This window comes from Staurois parvus, unplaced genomic scaffold (assembly GCF_062004578.1).
Source record: "Staurois parvus isolate SC_StPar_1 unplaced genomic scaffold, SC_StPar_1.0 ptg001010l, whole genome shotgun sequence".
In the NCBI taxonomy this organism is placed as follows: domain Eukaryota; kingdom Metazoa; phylum Chordata; class Amphibia; order Anura; family Ranidae; genus Staurois; species Staurois parvus.
This window is the reverse complement of record NW_028318806.1, coordinates 78,079-96,265: the sequence shown is the minus strand read 5'-3', so window position 1 is coordinate 96,265 and position 18,187 is coordinate 78,079. Positions and strand designations below refer to the sequence as shown.

The 18,187-nt window shown below is 50.6% G+C and overlaps 1 protein-coding gene across 1 annotated transcript; it reads right to left on the bottom strand.

Moving 5' to 3' along the window:
- Positions 1 to 6,270: 6,270 nt before the first annotated feature.
- Positions 6,271 to 7,864, bottom strand: LOC149441249 (uncharacterized). The gene is made up of 2 exons (XM_089657567.1): positions 7,786 to 7,864; positions 6,271 to 6,915 (listed from the first exon to the last, which is right to left on the bottom strand). Exons 1-2 carry the CDS (start codon positions 7,862 to 7,864, stop codon positions 6,320 to 6,322), a joined length of 675 nt encoding a protein of 224 aa, XP_089513693.1. The 3' UTR covers positions 6,271 to 6,319.
- Positions 7,865 to 18,187: the final 10,323 nt, after the last annotated feature.

Sequence of the window (18,187 nt, the reverse complement as noted above, 5' to 3'; positions counted from 1 at the left end):
TGTGCGCTCTGTGACCATCCCACCACTGTGCGCACTCCGTGACCATTCCACCACTGTGCGCACTCCGTGACCATTCCACCACTGTGCGCACTCCGTGACTATTCCAACACTGTGCACTCCATGACCATTCCAACACTGTGTGCACTCCGTGACCGTCCCAACACTGTGTGCACTCCGTGACCGTCCCAACACTGTGTGCACTCCGTGACCATTCCAACACTGTGTGCACTCTGTGACCGTCCCAACACTGTGCACTCCGTGACCGTCCCACCACTGTGTGCGCTCCGTGACCGTCCCAACACTGTGTGCGCTCTGTGACTGTTCCAACACTGTGTGCACTCCGTGACCATCCAAACACTGTGCACTCCGTGACCATCCCAACACTGTGTGCACTCCGTGACCATTCCAACACTGTGTGCACTCTGTGACCGTCCCAACACTGTGCACTCCGTGACCGTCCCACCACTGTGTGCGCTCCGTGACCGTTCCAACACTGTGTGCTCCGTGACCGTTCCAACACTGTGTGCACTCTGTGACCATCCAAACACTGTGCACTCCGTGACCGTTCCAACACTGTGTGCACTCCGTGACCATCCCAACACCGTGCGCACTCCGTGACCGTTCCAAACTGTGTGCACTCCGTGACCCAAAAAACAGTAGTACTAAATACTATTACCCTCTGTGAGTATTTGTACGCATATTCAATACTCTGGAATGAAAACTCCTCCCATTCCTTCATTTCCGGGATTAGACTTCCAAGGTCCTCACAAAGATCAGAAGACTCTTAGACGGATCATCAAGGCAACAGGACACATTTATCAGCAACTTACATCTGAAAAAAGAACTTCCAGCTCTTTCAGTAGCTCTAATATAACCAGCAATCAATGGCTGAAAACCATATGTTTCCAACCAACAAAATGGCCGCGGCGATACTTCCGGTTAGTGTGAGTGCGTCTTGATGTCAAATCCCCTAACGCGTTTCGTCACTTCTGGACTTCATCTGGAGGGATAAGGATGTCTCTTCAGCCGCTCTTTTATTTGAATGCCTCTCAATAGCCGGAGGCCATGTCCGCCATTTTCAATAAGGGCAAAACCATCCTTATAAGTTCCTTTCTCAAACGCATTTTAAACAACTATGTAACAAACCTTTCTGGATCGGTAACAACGTCATCACATGATAGAAAACATAGACATTAGCCATACAGAAAACATGAAATCACATGAATTATAGAACATCCTCTTCTCAGCCCAAAACGTTCCGTTACATATATACCTCCATATATCCTATACCATATACTTCTATTAATAGTCCCCATTAACATCATTATTATATCTATGACACCTGCCCCATCCTCTACTGCCCTCTACTGGTCATTAACCCCTCGCCTACCGGGCACTTCTACCGCCTTCCTGCCCCCCGGGCACTTCTACCCCCTTCCTGCCCACCGGGCACTTCTACCCCCTTCCTGCCTACAGGGCACTTCTACCCCCTTCCTGCCCACCGGGCACTTCTACCCCCTTCCTGCTTACCGGGCACTTCTACCCCCTTCCTGCCTACAGAGCACTTCTACCCCCTTCCTGCCTACAGGACACTTCTACCCCTTCCTGCCTACAGGACACTTCTACCCCCTTCCTGCCTACAGGGCACTTCTACCCCCTTCCTGCCTACAGGACACTTCTACCCCCTTCCTGCCCACCGGGCACTTCTACCCCCTTCCTGCCTACCGGACACTTCTACCCCCTTCCTGCCTACCGGGCACTTCTACCCCCTTCCTGCCTACAGGACACTTCTACCCCCTTCCTGCCTACAGGACACTTCTACCCCCTTCCTGCCTACAGGGCACTTCTACCCCCTTCCTGCCTACCGGGCACTTCTACCCCCTTCCTGCCTACAGGGCACTTCTACCCCCTTCCTGCCTACAGGGCACTTCTACCCCCTTCCTGCCTACTGGGCACTTCTACCCCCTTCCGGCCCCCCGGGCACTTCTACCCCCTTCCTGCCTACTGGGCACTTCTATCCCCTTCCTGCCTACCGGGCACTTCTACCCCCTTCCTGCCTACAGGGCACTTCTAGCCCCTTCCTGCCTACCGGACACTTCTACCCCCTTCCTGCCTACCGGGCACCTCTACCCCCTTCCTGCCTACTGGACACTTCTAGCCCCTTCCTGCCTACCGGGAACTTCTACCCCCTTCCTGCCTACCGGGCACTTCTGCCCCCTTCCTGCCTACCGGGCACCTCTACCCCCTTCCTGCCTACTGGACACTTCTAGCCCCTTCCTGCCTACCGGGAACTTCTACCCCCTTCCTGCCTACCGGGCACTTCTGCCCCCTTCCTGCCTACAGGGCACTTCTACCCCCTTCCTGCCTACAGGACACTTCTACCCCCTTCCTGCCTACAGGGCACTTCTACCCCCTTCCTGCCTACAGGGCACTTCTACCCCCTTCCTGCCTACCGGGCACTTCTACCCCCTTCCTGCCTACCGGGCACTTCTACCCCCTTCCTGCCTACAGGGCACTTCTACCCCCTTCCTGCCTACCGGGCACTTCTACCCCCTTCCTGCCTTATTCCAAATCCTCTACTCTCCTCTACTGGTCATTAACCACTTGAGCTCCAGAGAATTTACCCCCCTTAACCTCCTTAGCGGTATTCCCGAGTGTAGCTCGGGGTAAAATTTGAGTACCAAGAGCGGTAACCCCGAGCTACACTCGGGCTTACCATGCGGCGTTCTCCGGGGGTCCCTGCAGCACTTACCTTGTCCTTCACTCCCGCGATGTGTCCCGGCTTCTGTGTTCCGGTCCCTGTGATGTCGGGACGTACGGAACCGGCGGGAAATTTGAAATTTTTAAAAAATGTCATTTTTGCTGTCATTGCTGTTTCAATGCATTTCACATACATTGTGTCCCGAGTGCTTTGTCCGGCACCCTGCCTGCATTTTTACCGCCCTTTCTGACTGGAAACTGTGAAACGTCCATGGCGTCCAAAAAGTGTCCCTTTAGGTCAGACGCGGTTTTAGACCGGCTAGAGAACAGCGATAGTAAATCAGAACCACTTGCAGAATTGAGTGATAATGATTGGTGGGGAAATTCCTCATCAGACACTGAAAACGATTCTGCGACTGAGCTCAGCGATGTGTGAACTTGGCGCCATATTTCCAATATCAGTGTTTTTGGTTTGATTATATTATTGAATTACATTTATTATTATATTATTATTTTTATGATTATTTATTAAATTATAATTTATGATTTCGTGTTTCAAGTTTTATCCTCCCCGGGATGTTTACTAGACTCTTGTCCGGACAGATTTCAGTGAGTTATTCCTAAGAATTACAGCCGACAATAAAAAACGACATATTTCCATGCAAAAAAATGTACCACTTTGAGCACAAAAAATCGGAAAGAATCATACCGCCGAGGAGGTTAATGACCACGCCTCTTGCTGCTACTCAGCGCTGCACTAATTCAACTGATAATTGCGCGGTCATGCAATGCTGCACCCAAACAAAATTTACGTCCTTTTTTTCACACAAATAGAGCTTTCTTTTGGTGGTATTTGATCACCTGTGCGCTTTTTCTGTCTCTCTGATATGGAGGATGGGACATTCTGGGTAGTCTGTCTCTCTCTGATATGAAGGACGGGACATTCTGGGTAGTCTGTCTCTCTCTGATATGAAGGACGGGACATTCTGGATAGTGTGTCTCTCTCTGATATGAAGGACGGGACATTCTGGGTAGTCTGTCTCTCTGTGATATGAAGGACGGGACATTCTGGGTAGTCTGTCTCTCTCTGATATGAAGGACGGGACATTCTGGGTAGTCTGTCTCTCTCTGATATGAAGGATGGGACATGCTGGGTAGTCTGTCTCTCTCTGATATGAAGGACGGGACATTCTGGGTAGTCTGTCTCTCTCTCTGATATGAACGATGGGACATTCTGGGTAGTCTCTCTCTCTGATATGAAGTATGGGACATTCTGGGTAGTCTGTCTCTCTCTGATATGAAGGATGGGACATTCAGGGTAGTCTGTCTCGGTCTCTGATATGAAGAACAGGACATTCTGGGTAGTCTGTCTCTCTCTGATATGAAGGATGGGACATTCTGGGTAGTCTGTCTCTCTCTGATATGAAGGACGGGACATTCTGGGTAGTCTGTCTCTCTCTGATATGAAGGACGGGACATTCTGGATAGTGTGTCTCTCTCTGATATGAAGGACGGGACATTCTGGGTAGTCTGTCTCTCTCTGATATGAAGGACGGGACATTCTGGGTAGTCTGTCTCTCTCTCTGATATGAACGATGGGACATTCTGGGTAGTCTCTCTCTCTGATATGAAGTATGGGACATTCTGGGTAGTCTGTCTCTCTCTGATATGAAGGATGGGACATTGTGGGTATTCTCTCTCTTTCTCTCATATGAAGGATGAGACATTCTGGGTAATCTTTCTCTCTCTGATATGACAGACGGGACATTCTGGGTAGTCTCTCTCTCTCTGATATGAAGGATGGGACATTCTGGGTAGTCTGTATCTCTCTGATATGAAGGACGGGACATTCTGGGTAGTCTGTATCTCTCTGATATGAAGGACGGGTCATTCTGGGAAGTCTGTCTCTCTCTGATATGAAGGACGGGACATTCTGGGTAGTCTGTCTCTCTCTGATAGGAAGGACGGGACATTCTGGGTAGTCTCTCTCTCTCTGATAGGAAGGACGGGACATTCTGGGTAGTCTCTCTCTCTCTGATAGGAAGGACGGGACATTCTGGGTAGTCTCTCTCTCTCTGATATGAAGGATGGGACATTCTGGGTAGTCTGTCTCTCTCTGATATGAAGGACGGGACATTCTGGGTAGTCTGTCTCTCTCTGATATGAAGGACGGGACATTCTGGGTAGTCTGTCTCTCTCTGATAAGAAGGACGGGACATTCTGGATAGTTTGTCTCTCTCTGATATGAAGGAAGGGACATTCTGGGTAGTCTGTCTCAGTCTCTGATATGAAGGACAGGACATTCTGGGTAGTCTGTCTCTCTCTCTCTGATAGGAAGGACGGGACATTCTGGGTAGTCTGTCTCTCTCTGATATGAAGGACGGGACATTCTGGATAGTGTGTCTCTTTCTGATATTAAGGACGGGACATTCTGGGTAGTCTCTCTCTCTGATATGAAGGACGGGACATGACTAGTGCACCAGAGATCGGTTCATCCAGATCCCCTTACCTATAACTCTTATTTAAATAAAAACATGACACCGTTTTGGAGTAAATGGCCAACATGGCCTTTGATTATTAACCACACAATTTTAAACACCAAACCAATTCCTTATACAGAAACATACCAATTTGTTGTTGGTCTTCGAAGGCCCCATCCACAAAATTATCCGAAATGCACCTGCGGACCCCATATACCAACAGGCCTCCAGCCGCAACCACCCAGCTCGGAGATAACCTTACCGTCCGCAGTGCAGCACCACCACATTCCAGTTAAACCTTGGTTAACTGGAATGTTCCCCGGGCACACCATACCACCGATGGGTCCCACACCATTCTCTGTACCTTCCAGATAATACCCGCCTCTAAAGACCAACAAACCGCCCATGAACCGCAGAACCCCCATTCCTCATAGAAGAAACCAAAACTCACCAAATAGGGAGGGTGGGAGGGAAGCTCACTCACCAACGTCCAGCTTCCGAATTACCGCCCCCCACCCAGACCACCCCACCCAAAGGTGCCAAGGAGACCACCCACGTTCTGCCTCTACCAACCAGCTCCCACCTATACATTTTCAAACCCCTTGCACTGACTTAACCCTTTCTAGCCTTCCTTACCCACTCTAGGCCTAGTCATGCCTGCCCTGCGCTACTTTTCTCCTGTCATTTACGCTACGGGCATTACTTGACTAGTGCACCAGAGATCGGTTCATCCAGATCCCCTTACCTATAACTCTTATTTAAATAAAAACATGACACCGTTTTGGAGTAAATGGCCAACATGGCCTTTTATTATTAACCACACAATTTTAAACACCAAACCAATTCCTTATACAGAAACATACCAATTTGTTGTTGGTCTTCGAAGGCACCATCCACAAATTATCCGAAATGCACCTGCGGACCCCATATACCAACAGGCCTCCAGCCGCAACCACCCAGCTCGGAGACAACCTTACCGTCCGCAGTGCAGCACCACCACATTCCAGTTAAACCTTGGTTAACTGGAATGTTCCCCGGGCACACCATACCACCGATGGGTCCCACACCATTCTCTGTACGTTCCAGATAATACCCGCCTCCAAAGACCAACAAACCGCCACAACACGCTGGGTAAGCCCTTACCCATGCGTGCCCCACCACAAACGGACTGCTCTCTGCACACCATCCTGTAAACCCAGAGACCACAAATCCGTCCCAATTGCGTTAAGATGTACCCCATCATTCCGCAAATACTGCCAGGTATCCACTTCCAACTCCAAATGCCGGACCACCAACCCCCCATTCCGAATAAAAAAGCGCCCCACCTCCTTGTTGACCTTTATCCGCACTTTATTAAGCCGCTCCACCGACCGCGCCAAACGCCAAGAGGCGCGGGCGACCATATCCGACCATACCAACACCATGTCCGGATAATCCCTCCGCAATAGCAGAAAGTCCATCTTTATGTCCCTCACCAACTCCCGCATGGACCGAACTCCCAGATCATTACCCCCCGCATGCAACACCAGAACATCCGGTGGCCTATCCAGACTAGAAAAACGCCGAACTTCAGGCACCACACGACCCCACAACATCCCCGGCACACCAATCCATCGCACGCAAGCCTCCTGCCTAGGCAATCCCAACTGTCGCCCATTAGGCCTCACATCCGCCCGCCTGGCCCCCCAAAAAACGTAGGAGTGCCCCAGGATCCACACCAGGCGCACCGCTCCATCTGAAATAAAAGAGCAAGAACTACCACCAGAACAAAAACGGCACAGAGACAGAACAAACTCCCCCCAACCCAGGGACACCAACCCGGGATCCAACCTTAATCACCCAACAGATGCGGACGAATGTACAAGCGAAACCTCTGGGAATCCCATCTACCAATACGTTTTACCGCCGCATCTGACAAACCCCATCGGGCAGCCTCAGTAGCCGCCCCAATCCGAAACGAGTGAGAAGCATACAAAGATGCATCCAAACCCACAACCTTCAAACAGCGTCGAAAAACCGACACAAATTGAAAACGAGTCAACGGGGACCCATCCTCATGCCTGAAAAAAGAGCCACTCTCCACCGGACGACGGGACAAAAAATCACGAACCGCCCGCACCGGGCACACTAAGGATGTAGGAAGGGCAAAAAACTTTACCCGCGCACCACGACCCAATTGGTCCGTCTTGGACCGACGGACGAACACCTCCACCCAATCACCAGAGACCCTGACATCATCCCACAACAAACCCCCAAGAACGGATTTGGACGGACTGACAAGCTCCCCAATACGCAATGCCCCAAAGAAAGCCACTGCAAAGGCCGCCCGAAATAAACACACCTCAAAGTCTGAAAAGCAAACACAACGCAGATGCTCAAACAACGATCCTAACAACTCGAAGGACACCGGACGACGAGAATCCCTACTGCGACAAGCCCTACGGTAACCCCGAAGAGCCTGTCGCACCCAAAATTCCTTCGTGAAGTCCCGACACCCTTGAAGCTTAAAGAGGAAGGCCAAGCCAGCCAACCGCCTATCCACCGCAGCAGCCGACACCCCCCGTTCCAAGTTCCTTGCCAAATAATACAAAACCGCCACCCCTACCTCCGGGCCCCACGGATCTATCTCGATCTGTTGTAACAAATCCCGCCACTCTCGCCAGACCTTCGAGTATGCCGACCATGTCGCCTCACTCACCGACCTCCGGATCCAACCTGCAACGACCCCAAGGCAATCTCCCACAGCCAGTCGGGACAAGGAACCCCGTGTTGCTCCGCCGCCGGCGCCAACTCTCGGAATTTGTCCCACTGAAAACGAGACAAAGCGTCAGCCAAGATGTTATCAACCCCAGGGAGATGCACAGCATGGAGAAAAACGTTCAGCTGCAGGCAACGCAACACTAAATGGCGAAGCAAGCCAACCACTGGTTGCGAGGAAGCCGAGACCCGGTTGATGACCTGGACCACCCCCAAGTTGTCGCAATGAAAACGAACCTTCTGATTCCTAAAATGTTCACCCCAAACCTCAACCGCCAATACCACCGGAAAAAATTCCAACAGCACCAGGTTACTAAGGAAACCCGCCGCAGCCCAAGAAGAAGGCCACGGAGCCGCACTCCACCGCCCCTTAAAAAAGGCCCCATATCCCCCGGAAGCCGCCGCATCCGTGAACAATTCTAAGTCAAAATTACTGACTGGTCCAGACATCCACAGCGCCCGTCCATTAAAGTCATCCAAAAAGGTATGCCAAATCCTCAAGTCCTCCCGATGTTCCCTAGTTAAACGAATGAAATGCAAAGGGGAAATAATACCCGCCGTCGCCGCCGCCAGCCGTCGGCAAAATACTCGCCCCATCGGCAGGATACGACAAGCGAAGTTCAGCTTACCCAGCAACGACTGCAAGGCCCGTAGCTGAATTTTCCGCTTGCCCAGCACCCCACGAATTTCCCCTTGTAGGGCTTACAATTTGTCCCCTGGCAGCCGGCACTCCATGGCATCCGAATCCAAAATGATGCCCAGAAAAGTCATCACTGAAGCCGGGCCCTCAGTCTTATCCAAAGCCAATGGAATCCTGAAACGGTCAGCAACGTGTTGCAACGTAGCCAACAAAACCGCGCATACCCTGGAAGCGGGCGGACCCACGCAAAGAAAATCATCCAAATAATGGATGACCGAATTTATCCCGGAGACATCCCGCACCACCCACTCCAAGAACGAACTGAACCGCTCAAACAAAGCGCAAGAAATTGAACACCCCATGGGAAGGCACTTGTCAACGTAAAACAAGCCCTGCCAATGGCACCCCAGAAAACGAAAACTATCCGGATGTACCGGCAACAATCGAAATGCGGACTCAATATCTGACTTCGCCATAAGCGAACCGCGCCCATAACGACGAACCCAGAAAACTGCCGCATCAAACGATGTGTAAGACACTGAACAGGACTGCGGATCGATGGCGTCATTAACCAACCCCCCTTTGGGGAAAGACAGGTGGTGAATCAACCTGAACGAATTTGGCTCCTTCTTGGGCACCACCCCCAAGGGGGAAACCACCAGATCTGAAAACGGAGCGCAAGAAAACGGCCCGCCCATACGTCCCAACCCCACTTCCTTACTCAACTTCGCCAAAACCACCTCAGCATGCTGCACCGCCGACCGTATGTTACGAGCTAAAGGGGGGATCGAAGTCAAACTACATGGAATTTTTTTTTTTTTTTTTTTTTTACGCTTTGAGGCCGATTGTCCTGGGGAGAATGAACCACCGACCCCACCCTGAAAAAACGGACCAGGAGCCCGCACGGGAGTCATGAGGCGCATCCAAAGGCCAATGTCCTTATGGTCCCAATGCAACGAAGGGCGAACAGCCCGCCTCTGTCGAAACTGCTCGTCGTATCAAGCCATGCGGTCCCACCGTAAACCCTGTTAGCCTTGCTAATGGCATCCAGGTAACAAAAGAGAGCTGAGCAATGCTCAGGAGTCTTCTCCCCAATGACACTGGCCATGATCGCAAATGCCTGCATCCAATTCGCAAATGTCCGCGGGATAAAACGAAAGCGCCGCTTCTCAGCGTCCTCTCGCCTACCCTCGTCAACCCGTGACCCATCTAACGGAAAACGCTCCAAAGGCAAGAGCGTGAAAATTTCCACATACTCCCCTCTCCAAATCCGCTCTCGAACCTCCGACGGTAAGTGCGCACCCAAAGGGCCCTCAAAACATACGTATACCTCGCCCTTGGCCGAGTCCGCCACGCCTACCGTCCCGGAGACCCCAGCACCCCCATCTACAACCCTGGAAACCAGAGCACCTGTTTCCGCTGTAACCACCCCTGGTGCAGAACCAGGAGGGGGAGAAACCCCCGAGCTCCGCCCGGCCCCCCCTTCCTGCTGAAGGACCCCGAACCCTTCCCCACCTGGCGGCGGAAGCCACGCTGAAGCAGGCCCAGGGGCCCTACCCTCACCCTGCTCAAAGCGCCGCAACAAATCCCTCAGGCCGGACATCAAATCGCCGAGACCCCCCCTTAAACCTGACGCGGGAACGCCCACATCCCTCTCCGCCAAGGCCGTGCCCCCGCCTCCCCCCAACAGGTCCCGAAGCGCAGAAGAGAATAAAACAGGGAACTCACCAGGCTGCCCAGGAGATGTCCCATCAGCCGTGCGTCCCGACTCCATCGACGCAGAGCGGCCAGCTGTCACCCCCGCATCGGGTTCAGACAGCTCGCCCTTCGATCTAACGACCTCTTCCTGACGGCTGCATGGCCTCCCCGTCCCAGGAGCCACGGGTCCCTCCGGGCCGTGCCGCAGCTGACTCCGCCTCCTGGCACCAGCCACGCCCCTCGACGTCCCTGGTCTCCGTCCCGTCACACACTCCTCAGCACTCTGCCCAGAGCTGCCCTTCTGCTTGATCCTCTTCAGAGCCGCCGCTCCATGCTGCACAGGTGGCCCGCCAACTGCTGCAGGGGACAGCCCGGCAGCCGCAGCGCTCCTTCTCCCACGTTGGGCTCCCTCCCTGACATGCACTTTGCCAGTGGAGGAGCCGTTACCTTCCCTTCTCCGTTGCCGTGCGGGCGGGGGGGAGGGGCTTCCTCCGTACGAAACCCCGCCCACCAAGCTCCGCCGAAGCTGAGGATTCCTCCCGGCTCCCCCGCGAGCAGAGGCCAGAGAGTGCCTTGCCTGCGGGGCCGGAGGGTCCCGTGCGGGCTCCTGATGCGGCGCTGAGCTCTGGGGGAGGGGGAGTCCGGGCTGAAGCGCTCCGGAGGCCGAGACCTCCGAGCACGTGGGCGCTCCCGCCCCTCTTCCTCTGGTAATAAGCCCGGGCCCTGTGATAAGCCCGGGTCAAGTGACAAGCCCGGGTCCTGCAGAAAGGCAGAGACCCAGCTCTGCAGCCAGTCTATTCCTCGTGAGGCTGCCGCCTCACGCAGCTGGGCCACCAGACTATCCATGACCGCCCCACTGTCTCAGGGAAAACGGCCCTAATAATGCTGGCGTAGGTAGGGTGGGAGGGAAGCTCACTGAAGCTCACTCACCAACGTCCAGCTCCGACTGACCGCCCCCCAACCAGGACACCCCACCCAAAGGTGCCAAGGAGACCACCCACGTTCTCCCTCTACCAATCAACTCCCACCTATACATTTTTCAAACCCCTGCACTGACTTAACCCTTTCTAGCCTTCCTTACCCACTCTAGGCCTAGTCATGCCTGCCCTGCGCTACTTCTTTCCTGTCATTTACGCTACGGGCATTACTTTCACCAATGCCTGGTCCTAGGGGTGGGACAAGAACATGATCTAGTGTTTGGTGTCAGACGAGCCCCCTGTCCTACTGTACCCTTGTGCTGTGTGTTAAACACGCTTTAATTTTTTTGTTTGTTTCTCCTTGCAGCCAACATTGGATGCAGCTGGATTGGCACCCCGTCCACCTGGACCCAGCCCCCTTTGCAAGCTTGGGGAAAGGCTGTTCAACATGGAGAGATTATGGGAGCAAAGGAGGCTTTCTAATGCATCCAGTAATATAGAAAGGTTACTGGGGCTCTAACATGAAGCCCTGCTTGGACTTGTCACCTCTGTCAGGGAGCAGACTGCAGCGCTGCAGGACCTTAGTCATGATATCCGGGCCTTATGTCAAGCAGGGGCTGAACAAAATGCACCTTCAGCCAGAGGCTCTCAACCCCTGTGCAGTAGTTGTTTGGGGCCAATGCCAAGGTTGCCACAGAGTTCCCCTGTAGAAAGTGCCATGGAAGCAGCAGGGGAACAAGCTTTTGAGGTGCCAATTCTGGAACTACCCACTCTGGAGCAGCCCCCTCAAGAAACCCCACCGGAAGACCAGTATGCCTCCTTTCCCATGGATCCCTCTTCTGCACCTTCCTCACACTCCACTTGACCACACCCCCACTTTCACATCCCCTCCCCTTGTTTCTACATGCCCCTCCTCTCAATCCCATTTCCACCGTTACCTTCCACATCCTGCCCACTCTCCTCAGCCCTCAAATGCCCCTCCCCACATTCTCCATCTTCCATTCCCCCCATTCAACCTCTCCCCCAGCACTCCCTTCCCACCACTCTTTCCCAGCCCCCCACACACTGTACCCCCCCCAACCCTCACACCCACCCCCTCTGCAGCAGCCGCCTCCTCCTCCCCATTCATTTTGTATGTTTTTTGTAATAAACATTATTTGGAAAGTATCAGAACGTGTCTTTCAAATTGTCAGAAATGCATTTGGGGTAATAATGGTGGCTTGGTCATGTAGGGAATCCAACACAGGGGCTTTTCTGAGTATGGCTACCAATAATTCCAAATAGCGAACACTAAAAAAGCAGCACTTCAGAAAGAAAACTAAAAGGTGACCCTTCCAGAGGCATTTGTGGTTAGACTCTTTGGCCTTTCTGCTGCTTTCACCTGGTGGTCTGTCCTGCAAATAGTTTTAGCTGTTCCCCATCACACAAGTTCTCTGGCACATGTAGCGGTTGGCCATTATCTGCTAACCATTTGGCTGTCCCAAGGGAGCTTAGAATTATTAGTGGACTCTGTGGGCAAGGCTAACGTTCCCCAATATGGGAACACACAATATTGCAGCTTGTTTTCTAAGTGCCGGCTAGCTTTTGTCTTTTTGGGGTGCTGATTTTGGCCAAGACTCCTGCATGGAACACTCACCTCCCCAGAGACTGACACTGCTGTCCAAATATGTTCCCTGTGCTACTTCATTGACACACACTATACAAGAAGTGTGTAATATCCAGGACACCAGGCGTGACACCAGGACACAACTTACACACAGTAAGCCTGCCAAGGAATGCTAGAGACACAGAAAAGTTGGGAGAATAAGAAGAAGGCCTTCTGTTGTTTGGACTATCATTATGCTGGACTAACTGGACCCAGACTAAGTTTGCTTTACACCCCGTGTAACATCTTGCCCTGAGATTGGTTGGCGAGCATAGGATCTTTAGCTAATTAAAAAAGAAAAAAGCGCCACTTACAAAAAACACCAAAATGTCAGCAGCATATCCCACCCAAAATAAATTTTGGCAACAATAATCCGAATTAAAAGGTATGCGCTAATAACAAACTTATACAAAAGTGTATATCATCATTCAAAAAACATTAGTGATTTAAATAAATAATAAAATAAATTAGTGTCCAAAAAATATATATATATATCTTCAGTGACTTGAACCAATTGTGAAAAATCCACCACCAAAGGAGATTAAATGAACTCACCAGAGCTAATGGCTAGTCAGATTATGAACCAGCAACAGCGCTTGTGCTCTGGGAGCAATGAACCCGATGTCCAAATAGATATGGTGATGTTTCAGATACTTCCAGATAATAATGATCACAGCCAAACAACTTTGCAGCCCAAGCTCCTATGATGAACTTCTCCACTCTCTTTCTCATACCTCCATGAGAGCATGCAGTACACTCAGGGACAAAAAAGAGAACATAATGGTGCAATACGTTTTTTTAATTTATCTCTTTAATAAAAAAGGTATAAGGAAACTCACAAACAAGGTGTCCAACAGACACCAGCTTCAATCACAAAAAAGGGTTGAGATACAGTTAACGCTCACCGCGGATCTCTCCCATACAGCACAGAACAGCAAGGCTCTCTAACGTCCACATCGAGTAGGCTACGCCCGACCGGTTTCGTCACACCGACGTCATCAAGGGGCGGTACAAATGGGAACGTCAGACAGCTCTTATAAATACCACCCTTCATCTACATAGTTTTAACACCCAGCCAATCACTGCATTCCTAGTCTCCTTAATCACGCCAGCTATAACAGGTGTTTCCCAATTTAATTATACATATACACTCTGCTACATAAACAAAAAAGCTAAATATATATACCCTGCAGGTTTGAATCAGCGCAATATCGTTCTCCTTCAAAATCACCCACAAAAAAAAAATATAAAAACATAAATATATGCAGAAAAGCAATATATGTCCCCATCCTGTAATAAGACAAACGATATGAAGATAGTCACTGTAAGAGCTCTCACTCTATAGTATGTATAATATCATGTAAATCACAAGGAGCCTTTTTAAAATGTCCTGTAACAGTCCACTCACCACCTGTGCAATGGGTAGTAGAAATAAGAAGAAAGATCTTTCGTAAATACTGCCGTAATGATCCAGGGAACTACCGCTTACATCAGCCAACATTTCGCGGGTTCCGACCTCTCCATGGTGCCTGTACAGCCTTTGCATGACTCATGGCATGTGAAAATGGCTGCCTCCTTATAGGTCGGCGTGCATATCACCAGTGCGCATGACCGGAAGTGACGTATCTAACGTATGACGTCAACGCGTTTCGCCGATGGGCGTATCTCACTCAGCTTCGTCAGGACCCCTTTTTTCATTCAATGTTTTACCCATATTGCCTTATATAGGCTTAGGGTTATGCTTCTCTCCAGTTGGTAACTGTGTCTGTCCTTTTTACTTGCATGTGATATTACATACCTATGGTATAATTTTTGGAAAATCTCCTTCACGGGGTGTAACCTACATGGTATATGGAAATGATATATGCTTATATATATATAGCATGTGATATTGCATACCTATGGTATAATTTTTTGAATATACCTCCTTTGGGGAGTGTAATCTATGTGCGAGTGCTGCAAATGCTTTAGACTATGGTGGTCATAACCTTGGCAGCACATACATCTGGACCGGTCTTGGTGTTATTTTAATGGTTTTAGGTCTGTGTGTATTGTCTCATACTGAGGGTGATGGTAAACCAGGGCGACTGCCCGAGTGTCAATCATTAATGTGTAATAAAGCATAATTTTTGGAAATTTTTCTGAGTATCGCATTCTGTTCATAATGTAGCCGCTTTTCTGTGAATTTCTTCTCACAAACCCCCTTTTTTTGGTCCCCAGGGTTAACCTACCTGATCATGTTTCTGGTGACCCAGCATGTTTTCCAACTTTAAAAACAGTTGTTTACTATGCTTCAAGCTCAGACCACACTCTTCTGGTTCTGAAGGACACGGATTAACCTTGTTGTTACATGGTTGCAGGGGCCCCCAGTCTTGGGCTTTTAGTCTCCTCACAGATGACCCAGCCTGAAGGTCAGTTGGGTTTAATCAATGATAATCCTGACCGTGCCCACTCAGCAGAAACTAACCAGCAGGATAAATACATCGCTGAACAATACTGTTCTGATTTCCACCACTGGTCACCTGACTCGGGGTGGAAGGACCCAGATCCAAGAAGCCGGTTCAGGTTAGGCCTATCCTTTATCCTCTGGAGAAAAGGCTAGAAGATCTCAGGGCCTCTGCTTATACTGTGAGGACCATGGCCACTGTGTCACCAGCTGCTCCAATAAGCCAAGAAAAGGGCCCTTCCCCTGAACTTTTAAACTCTATTTTTAGGGCCCCGTCTCGTGCTCTGCTTATTCTACCCCCTGGAAAGCTGTTTGCTCCCCTCCACCTTAGGCTTACAGTGCTTTCAGAGGCATATCCAGCTAAGACGGCCGAGCTCCCAGGGAGTACTAAAACCTTTTCTTTGGTTTCTCGTGGGCTTTAGTGGCCTCTCTCCATAAGGACTCCTGTTTCTGTGTAAGAGCTTGCAGAATCTGTGCTCACTATAAGTCCTCAAAAGTCCAACACTCTGGATTACCCCTTCCTTTGCCTGTCCATAAACACCCTTGGATGCATGTCCAGGCTGACTTGTCCTCAAGTTCTGCTGCCTTTACACCTGCTGATGTGGTCTAGTCTGTCTCTACACCTGCTGATGCGGTCTAGTCTGTCTCTACACCTGCTGATGCGGTCTAGTCTGTCTCTGCACCTGTTGATACGGTCTAGTCTGTCTCTTCACCTGCTGATGCGGTCTAGTCTGTCTCTACACCTGATGATGCGGTCTAGTCTGTCTCTGCACCTGTTGATGCGGTCTAGTCTGTCTCTACACCTGCTGATGCGGTCTAGTCTGTCTCTACACCTGCTGATGCGGTCTAGTCTGACTCTACACCTGCTGATACGGTCTAGTCTGTCTCTATACCTGTTGATGCGGTCTAGTCTGTCTCTACATCTGCTGATGCGGTCTAGTCTGTGTCTACACCTGTTGATGCGGTCTAGTCTGTGTCTACAACTGTTGATGCGGTCTAGTTTGTCTCTTCACCTACTGATGCGGTCTAGTCTGTCTCTACACCTGCTGATGTCATCTAGTCTGTCTCTACATCTGCTGATGCGGTCTAGTCTGACTCTACACCTGCTGATACGGTCTAGTCTGTCTCTACACCTGCTGATGTCATCTAGTCTGTCTCTACATCTGCTGATGCGGTCTAGTCTGTCTCTACATCTGCCAATGTGGTCCAGTCTGCCTCTGCACCAGTTGTTCTGGTTCAGCCCAGGCCAATTGAGCCTCCTTTTTCATTTCTGGGACTTTCAGTAATCGGGCCTCACCCTACTGCAACTGCATCTGCTCAAACCTGTCTAAGAAGTTCCATCCAGCCTTTGGATAAACTGCCTCATTCAGCCATGTGGGGTCACAACTTTGTCTTCAGGCCACTCTGCATCCAGCCTGCGTTCAGCTTGACTTCTGTACCATGTCACCTGCTATCCAACCTGATGTTACAGGTTCTCTGCTGTCCAGTTTGGCTCCATAAACTCTCTGCCTGCTAACCAACCTGACTTTGCTGATCCCCTGACCAGGGGAGAACTGACAACTCATGGGGCCCCCCAGGCAATAGGGGATCATGGGGCCCCTGTGTCCTTGCCCAAACTCAAAAAAGCCTATGAAAAAGGTACCAGGGGCATCTCATGGGGCCCCCTACTGACCCCGGGCAGTGCCCAAGTTTCCAAATGGTCAGTCCACCCCTGCCCCTTGCTCAGCATGCAGGTCCTTTGTTGGATGCCCAGCCTGATGGTCCTGTGCTGGATGCCCAACATGCCTTTAAGGGATTATTGGCCCCTTTTCAGATGGAGGTTAATGTCAGGAACGTCTAGTGCCCCCAATCCATCACAGCTGATGGTCTCATTACAGCATCCTGGTTTTAGCTATGATGCAGCAAGTCTCTGGGTGGAGATTAAATCTGATTTAAGCCAGCCAAACCTGCAGTCTATGTTAGTGATAGTGTGTGTAATACACGTTTAAGCTCCCTGTCTGTCTGTCCTGCTCTGCTGTTTGGATTCCTCTGTTTATGACCTTGGATCAGATATCAATTACTCTCTGAACTCTGCCTGTCTTTGGACCAGGGATTGGACCCTGATTACTCTGAATATTGCCTGCCTTGTCAATCAAATGTTGCCAAACACAACAACGCTCAAATCTTGGTGCTTCACAATTCCACACGGTATCTGTCACTTGATGGGGTGCAGTCCTCCACAGATGGGGGAATCTAGGAACTGTCAAAGACAACACACAAGAGGGTGCATTACCGTAATATCAAATTTATTAAAAGATCACAAATGGAATCTCACAAGCCAACCATAAAAACAGACATAGAGCCAGATCTTCAGTCCCAGACAATGGGGTTCTGTCCCAAATACTGCCCAGTTGGGAAAACTGATGCATTTTGTGAGATGAACTCGCCTTGTACCTGGACTGTCATTGAACCTGCCTGTCTGCCAACCAAAAGTACCTGTTGCTGTGCTCAGTTTGCACCTGCCCTGGTGTGGTAGCCAGGCACTATAGCATTGTGTATCAGTCCTGGAGGCAACCGAGTACCAGTAGGCCTGCCTGCCTTATGGGAAAGGGGCTGCTATAGGTAAGGACCACAGAAGCCAGATATAGTGTCTGACCACCTGTGTTAGAGAGAAGTGTGACAAGACCTCCAAATGTTTGTGAAATCTCCCACCACAAAATGTACTCAGCCAATCACAGGGCAGGACTTCATTTTTATTCTTCTCCTGCCATCAATTTGGCCAACCCAAACCTACATTTCATCCGTGTCTTTGGTGACCTCTGATCTCCTTATGGACTGTTCCTTCCATGATGAAGATCAGCCATGGAGTATATCTGAGGTGTATATCAGGGGGGCTTCTTCCCCACATGAGAGCTGGGATGTCCA